The following is a 12,124-nucleotide window of genomic DNA, read 5'->3' as shown; positions in this document are numbered from 1 at the left end:
CCCCCTCTCTACTGTAAGGTAAAAAAATTAAGGATGACCTAAAATCTACTATGTATAAAAAGGTTCTGGAGAAAGTAGCTCTTTCCTGTCAAAGTGATAATGTTTATACTACTTGAAGCCAGACCTCCTCGGAGTCTAACTTTAGGGGGACTCTTCAGAGCTGAAAAGCCGTAGTCTAAACCTCAGGCCCTCTCTGACATCTGTTAACTTTTATCCTTCAAGGTAGTTGGCTATGTTATTGTAGAGGTGTTCAAGGGGACCCGCCAGCATCTTCCATCAAATCATTGATATTCTAAGTCAGCTGTTGCATAGTTCTGCCTGAACTTCTGGTGTGTTCGTCGCATATCTTAAACTTTCCCCCAATAGCGTGGATTTAACGAAGTCAAGACTGTCAAATGAAATCACCGGGGAGAAAGAGTCATGTAGAGAGACGTAAGGAGACAGAAGAGAAAAGGAGAAGAAAAAGAACAGAGAGGAAGAGAAAGACAAAAGAAAAGAGATTTTAAAAGCCCCATGTTAATATAAAGACATTTTAAAAGTCTTTCTTTATTAAACAATGTACTAGATCTGAATGATTTCTGAAACACCAGCTGAAGCCAGGAAATGAGTTTCTATCGCACAGTGTGTAAGCCGAGTAGCTTGAACGGTCTGCATGTGTCTCAGCTCCGAATGTAAGCTTGTTGGTTTGTCTTAAGGGCTGTTGTCAGGATTCACAATATTTTGTGTTCTGAGTAGGTGATAATCCTCATTTCTTAGTAAAGAGCAATATTTTTCTAATACTGTAAGGTGGAAGTTTGGAGCCCAAGGTATGAAGAAAACTTGGTTTTTAAAACTCCTTCTATTTTAAAATTATTTTAGATTTACAGAAGAGTTGCAAAGATAGTGCAGAGTTCCCAAATGCTCTTCATCCAGCTCCCTCTGAAGTTCACATCTTATATTATTATGGTACCTTTGCCCACATTAAGAAATTAACATCAGTCCAAAACTATTAACTGACTTTGTTTGACTTTCACCACTTTTCCCACTAATGTTCACGTTCTGTTCCAGGATCCAACCCAGGATACCATGCTGCATTTAGAGAAGTTAATTTTGAACAAGAGAAAAGTAAATATAGACATGCATTCTTGGGGGGGTGGGAAGCATGGTGTGTTCCTAGACATGCAATATCATCAAATGGGTTATATTTTCCATAGGAATATGTTATAATTGGGAGTATGTTCTTGACTAGAGATATTACTAGGAATAAATGATAGATGACCAACAAATATGGAGATAAAAGAAACCACAAACCCCATATTAATTAAAAACAGTGAAATGTTTTTTCAATTCTCGTAAGATAGACACAATGATTATACAAGAGGCCTCAGGAATTGCAGTCAGCACCTACGTAATTCTTAACTATATGCAAGGTGCTCTTCTAAACATTTTTCCTACATTAGCTAATTTAATTCTCATAATAACCACCCTACATAGTAGGCTCACATATTACAGTGAGACACAGAAAAATGAAATAACTTACCCAAGCTTGCACAGCTAGTAAGTGTTGGAATTGGGATTCAACCCAGACCTCAGATGTAGCAAACTATGTACTTGTAACATATAAAATTGTAGGGTATAAAAATATGATGAAAACTGAGTGCAATCAATGTAAAACTGCCTAATAATTTTGCCCGTTTTCTTAGTATATAGAAAGACATTTGCTTTGATTTGATTGGCTTATGTCCTTGAATAGAGCTGGTGCCTCTTTCTCTCCTAGAAAATTTCCAGTAGAGATTTACCAGCCCACACTCTCAACTTCGTGCACATAGTGGATTCTACATATGCTTGGCTCAGTGTCTAGCACCTGCTGTAAATTACCTTCCTTTCCTTTGAAACCAAAAGCATCTTGCGGGAATAGACTGTGTATAACACAGCGCAGCCCCAGCACCTTGTAGAGTTCAACAACTTGCAATTGGATGCTTGTAGGGAAGGAATCATTATTGGATGAACTTAGAGCTGTGCTTTTCAAAAATAGATGGGGTTTCTATAATTTTGTCACCAGATGGCAACTTTGTACACCAGCAAATCATCTACCAAATGACTCAAGGATAGAAATTGTAAGTTAAAATGAGGTAGAAGTTAATCTTTATTTAGTATCCATGCAGAATAGCTATCGACTTAGAGCTTTAAAAAAATCATTGAGAAATATATTCATAAGCATTTCTACTTTGACTCTTATACCTACATATCTTATCTCTCACAACTATGCCTTATGTGAATCTGAAATTTACAAAATGAACAAAGTTAAAATAAAGGAAATGTTATTCATACCCAGATGATAGAATTGATAGACAGAAACATTAAAATAGTTATTAGAACTGTATTCCATATATCTGAGAAGCTAGAGGAAAGATTGAACATGTTAAGTAAAGACATGAAAGATATTTTAAAAAGACCTAAGATTGGGCTTCTAAAGTTGAAAATTATAATGTCTGAGATGAAAAATACACTGGATGGGATTAACGGCAGATCAGGGATTTCAGAACAAAAGGTAAATCAATTACATAAGAAACAAATGCAAAAAAAACAAAGAAACAGAGCATTAGTGAACTGTGGAACAACTTCAAGTGGTGTAACATATATGCAGTTGGAGTCCCTGAGGCAGAAGAGGGGATCATATAGAAAATATGTGAAGGGATATTGCCAACAATTTTCCAAATTTGATGAAAAGTATAAACCCACAGATCCAAGAAATCAGTAAATCTCAAGGACAAGAAACATGAAGAAAACTACATCAAAGCACATCATGATCAAATTGCTTAAAACCAGTGAAACGGAGAAGATATTAAAGCCAGAAAAAAAGGACACTATATACAAAAGAACAAAGATCAGATAGATAGAAGATTTAAAGCTTAAAAATTCAAGTTAGGGCTTCCCTGGTGGTGCAGTGGTTAAGAATCTGCCTGCCGATGCAGGGGACACGGGTTCGAGCCCTGGTCTGGGAATATCCCACATGCCGCGGAACAACTAAGCCCATGAGCCACAACTACTGAGCCTGCGCGTCTGGAGCCTGTGCTCTGCAATGGGACAGGCTGTGACAGTGAGAGGCCCGTGCACCGCGATGAAGAGTGGCCCCCGCTCACCGCAACTAGAGAAAGCCCTCGCACAGAAACGAAGACCCAACACAGCTAAAAATAAAAATAAATAAATAAATAAATTTATTTAAAAAAAGAAATAAATAAAAATTCAAGTTAGATGACAGTGGAGCCATGAGTGTAAAACACTGAAAGAAGAAAAGAACCTGTCAACCTAGAATTCTCTACCCAACAAAAGTACCTTTCAAACACTCAGATGAAATAAAGACTTTTTCAAACATACAAACTCCAAAAGGATTCATTCCCAGCAGACCTTCACTATAAGAAATATTAAAGAAAGTCCTCCAAGCAGAAGGAAGATGATCCCAGATGGAATCTTCAGTCTATACAAAGGAATGAAGGGAACTGGAAATAGGAACTACATGGGTAAACATAAAAACTTTTTTTTCTTATTATTTCAATATATTTAAAAGATAATTGACTTTGAACAAAAATAATAACAATGCATTGTGGGACTTATATACAGAAGTAAAATCTATGATACCAATAGTGCAAAGGTCAGGAGGAGAGAGATGGAAGTATAGTGTCATATGGTTTTTATATTATACATGAAGTAGTATAATACAACTTGAGGGTAGACTGTGGTAAAGATGTATACTATAAACCCTAAAGCAACTACTAAAATAACAGAACCAAAAGTTATATATAAAAGTCAAAAAGGGAGATAAAGTGGAATCATGAAAAATACTCAGTATAGAAGAAAGTAGAAAAAGAAGAAAAGGGAACAAAGAATGGATGAGATGAATAGAAAGAAATAACAGGATTTGGACATAATCATATCAAAATCCCATTAAATGTAAATGATCTAAACACCCAACTAAAAGGCAAATACTACCAGATTGGATTAAAAAAGATTCAATTATAACCTGCCTACAAGAAATCCACTTTAAAAATAAAGACACAAACTGAGCATGGCCTTCAATCAATAGTCAGCAAGGAACTGAGACCTTCAGTTCAACAGTCCCAAAGAACTGAATTCTGCCTATAACTATATGAATTTTATAGCAGATTCTTCCCCAGTTGACCCTTCAGGTGAGACCCTAGCCCTTGTTGACACCTTGATGGCAGTCATCTGAGAGACTCTGCAGTAGAGGACCCAGTGAAGCCACACCCAAACTCTACCCACAGAAACCATGAGACAATAAATGGGTGTTGTAGTAAGTCTCTAAGTTTGTGGTAATTTGTTACATGGCAACAGATAACTAATGCAAATGGAAAAGGGTATACTATGCTAACACTAATCAAAGGAAATCTATATTAATGTCAGACTGGATATTTTAAAGCAGACAAAGGAGACTTCAGAGCAAAGAATATTACCAGAGATAAAGAATATCTTTTAATAATGATGTCAGTTCTTCAAGAGGCAATAAAAATGCTAAACATCTATGTAACTAATAATAGAGCTTCAAAATATTTGAAACAAAACTGATAGAACTGCAAAGAGAAATAGACAAATCTATGATTATAGTCAAGGATTTCAACACTCCTCTTTCAATAACCTGTAAAACTAGTAGGCAGAAAATCAGTAAGGATATAGGAGTTTTATACAACATTATTAAGCAACTTGACTTAATTGACATTTATACAACACACCACCCAACAACTGCAGAATATGCATTCTTTTCTGGTGCACATGGAAATTTTACCAAGATAGAATATATTTTGGATCATAAAACTAGACTCAATAAATTTCAAAGGAGTAAAGTGATACAAAGTAAGTTCTCTCACTATAATGGAATTAAATTAGAAATAAATAATAGAAAGATATCTGGAAAATATCCAAATATTTGGAAACTAAATAACATGTTTTTATACAACCTATGTTTCAAAGAAAAAAAAATCAAAAGGAAAAAATTTAAAGGGAAATTAGAAAATATTTAAAACTGATTGAAAGTGAAATTTTAACATATTAAAACTTGTGGGATTCAGCTAAAGTAGTACATAGAGGGTACATGTATAACACTGAAAGCCTATATTAGAAAATAAAAATCATCAAAGACATCAGCTTCCATCTTAAGAAATAGAAGAACAAGAACAAATAAAACTCAATGTAAGTAAAGAAAGGAGGACAATAAAGATCCTATCAAGAATGAATGAAAAAATAAAACAGTAAAACAAGAAAGAAAACCAGTAAAACGCAAAACAAGACTGAACAGGGAAGAAAGAATAAAAGTCACAAATTCCAGTATCATGAATGAGAATGATGATTCTACAGATTCTGCAGCTATTAAATGGATAATAGGGAACAACTTTATGACAATAAATTTAACAATTGAAAGAGATAAATGTCTTGAAAGATACAAGCTATCAAAGCTCACTCAAAAAGAGAGAAATATCCTGAATAGCACTATAGCCATTAAAGAAATTGAATTCATAGCCAAAAACCTTCTCATAAAGAAAACTCCAGGCCAAGATAGCTTCACGGATGAATTCTACCAAACATTTAAGGAAGAAATAATAACAATTTTGCACAAGCTTTTCCAGAAAATAGACAAGAAGGGGACACTTCTCAACTATTCTTGAGGCCAGCATTACTCAGATATCAAAACCAGACAAAAACATTACAAGAAAAAACTACAGATCAATACCTTTCATGAACATAGGTGCAGATTGAAAAAACTTCAACAAATCAAACCTAGCAATTTATAAACTGTGGTCTGAAGAATGCAAGGTTGGTTTAACATTTGAAAATCAATCAGTGTAAATAATTATATTAACAGGCTAAAAAATACACCATATGATCAACTCAATATATGCAGAAAAAGCATTTAGAAAATTCAATATCCATTCATAGTAGAAACTCTCAGCAGAGTAGGGATAGAAAGGCACTCTTTCAATCCGAAAAATGTCATCTACATCTAATATCATACTTAACGGTGAAAGATTTAATTCCTCTAAGATTACAAATAAGGAAAGTTGTCTGCTCTCGTTACTTCTATTCAACATTGTACTGGGGGTTTTATCTAGTGCAATAAAGCAAGAAAAAGTACTACAAGGCATCCAGATTGGAAAAGGAGTAAAACTCTTTTTATTTGCAGATGACATGATTGTCTACATAGAAATCTTATGGAATCTATGATAGGCTACTAGAACAGTTAGTAAGCTTAGCAAGGTTGCAGGTTTCAAATTAACATACAAAAATAACTTCTTATCAATTTATATAGTAGCTACCACAACAGAGATTTGAATAAAAATATCACTTTCAGGGCTTCCCTGGTGGTGCAGTGGTTGAGAGTCCAGTGGTTGAGAGTCCAGTGGTTGAGAGCCCATTTAAAAAAAAATGTTAAAAAAAATCACTTTCAAAAGCATCAAAAATATGAAATACTTAGGGATATATCTGACAAAATATGTTTAAGCCCTGCACACTAAAAACTATAAAACAAAGCTGAAAGAAACTAAAGATCTAAATTATTGGAGAGATTTACCAGGTTCATGGGTTGAAAGATTCAATATTTTTAAGTCAAGTCTCCCCAAACTGATCTATAGATTCACATTAACCTCAGTCAAAACCCAGCAGCTTTTTTTGTAGAAATTGACAAACTGATTTTAAAATTTATGTGGAAATGCGAAGAGGCTAGAACAGCCAAATCAACTTCGAAAATGAAGAATGATGCTGGAGAACTTATACTACCTGACTTGAAGATTTCTTACAGAGTTACAATATTCAATACAATGTGGTACTGGGGTCAAAAAGGACCAATAGAGCAATGGAATGGAGTAGAGACACAGAACCACAGCTCTGCCGTGGAGCCCCAGCGACTTGCACGTATCCACACAGGCCATGCAAACAAAAGTTTGAACCACTGCTGACCTATGTGATCTTCCAGAATGAAAGTCTTGTAAGGAGTTGCTACAAGACCATCGTCCACTCACCTCCCTACGGCCCCTGGGAGGCCGTCCTGAGACGTTTCTCATCACCTCCTGGGTTCTGATGAGGTTTGGGACTTCCTGCCTTGCCCCCCTCAGAGTAGAGCTGCAGTCTGTAAAGCCGCTCACCTGAGGTCTAGATTTGGGTGTTCTGTATCAGGGTCTCCTGCAACTCACATTGCCATTGTCTGGCCCCTTTCGTTTGGGTGTTGTCCTTTGTGGTGTGTGGGACAGGGACCGTGCAGAATTGGTACTTCTGGCTATTACTCTTTTCACTGTTTATGTAAGCGTTAAAAGTCCGAATCTACGAGTGGCTCTGTGGATCTTTACCAGTTGAATCGGTCAGGCCTTGCCCTGTGTGTGTACTTGACAAGAGAGCCAGAAATAAACCCAGACATATGTAGTCGGTTGATTTTCAACAGAAGCGGAAAGGCAAATCCATGGAGAAAGGAAAGGCTTTTTGACAGATGGATATCCACATGCAGAGAAAAAGAAGCTTCAATCCATACCTCACACCATATTCAGATATTAACTCAAAATGGGCCACAGACTTAAATGTAACATATAAAATTATTTTAAAAATTTTAGAGGAAAACATAGGAGGAAATGTTTGTGGCCATGGTTGGGCAAAGATTTTTTTTTTTTTAAAGCTAAAATAACCCAACACAATCCCTAAAAGAAAAAAAATGATCAGCTGGATGCCACCAAAAGCAAGAACTTCTGTTCTCCAAAAGACACTTTTTTTTTTTTTTTTTTTTTTGCGGTACACGGGCCTCTCACTGTTGTGGCCTCTCCCGTTGTGCAGCACAGGCTCCGGACACGCAGGCTCAGCGGCCATGGCTCACGGGCCCAGTCGCTCCACGGCATGTGGGATCTTCCCGGACCGGGGCACGAACCCATATCCCCAGAATCGGCAGGCGGACTCTCAACAACTGTGCCACCAGGGAAGCCCCAAAAGACACTTTTAAGGAAAGAAAATATAACCCAGAAACTGGGAGATAATATTTATAAATCGCATGCCTGACAAGGGACTTGTATCCAGAATATATAAAGAAATCTCAAAATTTAAGAAGAAAACAAACAACCCAATATTTTCAAAGGGCACAAGATTTGAACAGGCACTTCACCAAAGAAGATAAATGGATGGCAAATAATTACATGAGAAGATGCCCAACATCACTTGTCATCAGGGGGATGCAAATCAAAACTACAATGGAATATTCCTAAGTACCTAAAGAATGTCTACAGCTAAAGAGTGACCATACCAAGTATTGGAGAGGATGGGAAGCATCTAGAACATTCATATATTGCTGGTGGGAATGTAAAATGGTAGATCCAATTTGGAAGGTCATTTCCTAAAAGATTATCTTTTAGTCATATCATGTGACACAGCTCTGCCTAGGTATTTATCCAGGAGAAACGAAAGCGGATACCCAGGAAAAGGCTGGTACACAAATGTTCATAGCGACTTTATTTGTAACAGCCCCAAGCCTGAAACAGTCAAGTGTCTTTCAGCATATGAGTGGATAGATACATTGTGTTATCCTCTACCCTGGAATATCACTCAGCAATGAAGAGGAGTGAATTATGGATACACACAACAGTATGACAGCTCTCAAAGTATTGGGATTGACATGTACACACTGTTCTATTTAAAATAGATAACCAACAAGGACCTACTGCATAGCACAGGGAACTCTGCTCAATATTCTGTAATAACCTAAATGGGAAAAGAATTTGAAGAAAGAATAGATACATGTATATGTTGAACTGAATCACTTTGCTGTACCCCTGAAAGTAACACAGTTAATCGACTATGCTCCAATATAAAATGAAAATAAAAAATACAATATATGCTTCAAAGCAAATCTTAAAGTAATATTGCTGCATGAAAGAAGCCAGACAAAAGAGACTACATTCCATTCACATAAAATTCTAGTAAATTCAGACTAAACTATAGTGACCAAAAGCAGATCAGTGGGAAATTGGAGGAGCAGGAGGGAGAGATTACAATGGGACAAGGGAACCTTTTGCTGGTGATGGCTGGGTTCACTATCTTGATTACAGGGATGGTTTCATGAGTGCATGCCTGTGTCCAAATTTATCAGATTGTATACTGATATACAATGCGCAGTTTACTATATGCAATTACAACGCAGTAAAGCTGCTTTTGAAAAATATATTGTTTTCAGTCACTTTCCTTCAAGACTCCTGGTCGTCCACGTGCCTTTCTGAGTCCCTGCTCCACGTGACATTGGTAGGCGGTGCCCCTCCGCCTTGGTCCCTGAGAGCCCAGTAGTCCTGCCTGCCTGCGCTTGACATGGTGATTTTATTTAATCGTCATCACAGAGACAGAGGCCAAGAAATTTTGATCCCAAGAACAGGGACTAAAAGAAATGTCAAGATGACACAACGCAAGCTGGGCCTCCGGAACAGAAATCCTATGCAATGACGCGGTGGGCCCCCGCCGTCTCTCCCAGGACCTACTGGACCCCGAGGGGACAGACCCTCCGCAAGGACAGCCGCGAGGCTGGACCCGGCACCATCAGAACTTCCAGAACCCCGGCACCTGGGAGGGGGTGGGCCCCGAAAACGCGGGCGCAGCTCGGCTGGCTTGTGGGACGCCGAAGCCCCGCCCGAGGAGCTAACCATTTATGTCACACTGTGACAATTATTCTGCATAAAATTATCATTAAAAACCCTAATTTTTCAGCCTCCAACCCCGCCAGTGGCCTTTTAGCATTCTCCAGCGCCGGCGTCTGCGGGCCGGTGATCACCGGCTCATTACCTCCGTGTGGCGCCTGCCCCCCCCGCGCTCGCAATCAAGCGCTAATTAAGCCGGCGCGGGGCCCGGGCTGGGGCCGAGGCCCGGGCGGGGGGCCCGGTGGCCTCCAAGGGGCTCTGACGGACGTGGCCGAGAGCTCCCGGGTCTGGGTCCCGGTCCGGGCGGGGTCAGGCGGCGGGCGGGGCCGAGGCCGAGGGTCTGGGGGCGGGGCCTGCGGGGGTGGACTTGGGGGCGGGGCCTGGAGCGGTGACACAGGCCTGGTCCGGGGTCTGAGTGGGGTCGGGCGCTGAGGGCGTCCGGGGGCAGGGTCAGGGGTCGGGGGTCGAGGGTCGGGTGGGTGGCCGGGGCCACCCGGCTCCTTACCCCAGCGAGGCGGCCGTGCGGCAGAGGTGCAGGGGCGCCAGGCCGTCGGCGCTGAGCAGGTCGGGGTCGGCGCGATGCTGCAGCAGCAGCTGGGCGCAGGCCGTGTGGCCCCCCAGGCAGGCCTCGTGCAGGGCGCCGCGGCCGCCGGGGCTGGCGTCGGGGTCCGCGCCGCGGCTGAGCAGGTGGCGCACGCAGGCCGTGTGGCCCCGGGCCGCGGCGATGCACAGGGGCGTGGTGAGCTCGCGCTTGTACTCCAGGGTCCAGAGGCCTGGGGGTGGAGGGGAGGTGGGGAGAGGTCAGGTGAGTCGGGGGACGCTGGTGGGGAGCGGTGTCCATTAAGACTGAAATAGGGTGAAACCATCTCTTAGAAGCAGGTACCAGGTGGGCACGTAGGGAGATACACAAAGATGCTCAGGGTTCGGGACAGAGAGACCCAGTGAGGTGCAACTGGATCAGGGATGAGGGATGGAGGGAGGCCTGGGGGTAGAGGTGAAAGGGCCCTGACAGAGAGGGGCAGAGAGGTAGCAAGGGAAAGAAGTGTAGGAAGAGGGGAGAAAGAGAGTAACAGCACACAGGGCAGAGACACACTGGAAAGACAGAGATGGAGAAGCAGGGAGAGAAGAAATACAAAGGAGAGATTGGGGTGGGCGGTTATTGAGAAGCACGAGGGTTTTGCGAAATATGAGGGTAACTTGGTTAAGATTTGAGGAGTTAAAAGCTGAACAAGCAGGGTGGACAGTGGGAGAATTTACGTGAGGAATTCACATTTTCCAGACTCTGAATTAGGGGCAGCTTGAGGGAGGAAAGTGAGCTGTGGATTTTTCTGGAATCCAAGCCCTCTCTTTTCGAGCCCCGAATTTACCCCTTTATCATTAAGAGGAGAAGACAACAGACAAAACAAACTGACCCCCATCACCAAGGTTGCTCGAGAAAAGGACTCGGAAAGTTTAGTTGTCTTGGAAGTGGCCGGGTTTCAGAAGCACCCTTTGATGTGGTGGTCTGCATTGAGCACAATTCTGGTTTGTTCCTTTGCGCTCTTTAGGGTTGTGTGTGTGTGTGTGTGTGTGTGTGTGTGTGTGTGTGTAGGGTTGCTCTTTCTTGAGGGATGAATGGAGCAGGAACTATACATTTCACTTCTCTGAAAACTTTGGGCTTTCAAAAGGCCTGTGGAAGGTTGTTAGCAGCCATGGGCACTCCTGGAAATGGGGGAGAGCTGTCCCTGGTGAATACACTTCAAGGGACAGGATTTCACATGGCAGGGATGCCTTCTGATAATGATGGAAGAATCGATACTGTGGCTGTAATGAGCTGTGGAGGAGACCCTTTTCACAGGCCACCTCCTTCCCGGGACCCATGCTGAGCAGTTTGAAAGACCACTCGTAATTACGTACCTCCATGCAGCGCACGGTTCCAGCCCGCCCCGCGTCCCCAAGGCCCAGCCTGGAGGTTGTGCACGCTCGGTGGGGGAAGAGGGGGCCTGTCGTCCTGGTGGTGGGTGATGGTGGCTGGAGGCCCTGCGGACGTGGGCCTGCATGGGTTTGAGCTGCCCTGCCCAGTGAAGACTGGGTCTGATTTGAGGGGCATGATGGATATGACCGTAACAGTGACCTACATTCTTGTAGGAGCAGCTCCTGGTTGTTGATTCTACTCATTTTCCTGAGATAGGAAGTTTACTTACTGCGGGTCAAGGAAGGGGGTACTCCATTTTCTAGGGCATGCTAAATTCCCACCATCAGCTCTGTTCACCCACCCAAGATTCCCAAGTCTTCCCCTGGACTGACGGGAAGGGGCCTTGGCTGGGCATTTAGCTCAGCCATAGCTTAGGGCCAGCCCCCTTCTCCAGGTCCCTGGAGATGCTGATGAGCTTCTATCAGGCCTTCCAGAGAGTCCCGTTCAAAGGCAGCTCTCTCATTCAGTAAACCTGAATCATCAATCAGCTTCCTGTAAATCGCACCCTTGGTCCAGGTTCTGCCAC

General features: G+C 41.8%; 1 protein-coding gene across 1 annotated transcript in view; it reads right to left on the bottom strand.

Annotated features, from left to right (window-relative positions):
- ASB18 (ankyrin repeat and SOCS box containing 18) overlaps nucleotides 1-12,124 on the bottom strand; it is a 63,749-nt gene that overhangs the window by 27,170 nt on the left and 24,455 nt on the right. The window contains exon 4 of the mRNA XM_033860369.2: nucleotides 10,150-10,417. Coding sequence (XP_033716260.1) covers nucleotides 10,150-10,417 — 268 coding nt within the window. The remainder of the gene's footprint in view (nucleotides 1-10,149; nucleotides 10,418-12,124) is intronic.

This window comes from Tursiops truncatus, chromosome 7 (assembly GCF_011762595.2).
Source record: "Tursiops truncatus isolate mTurTru1 chromosome 7, mTurTru1.mat.Y, whole genome shotgun sequence".
In the NCBI taxonomy this organism is placed as follows: domain Eukaryota; kingdom Metazoa; phylum Chordata; class Mammalia; order Artiodactyla; family Delphinidae; genus Tursiops; species Tursiops truncatus.
This window is presented reverse-complemented; position numbering and strand designations above follow the sequence as displayed.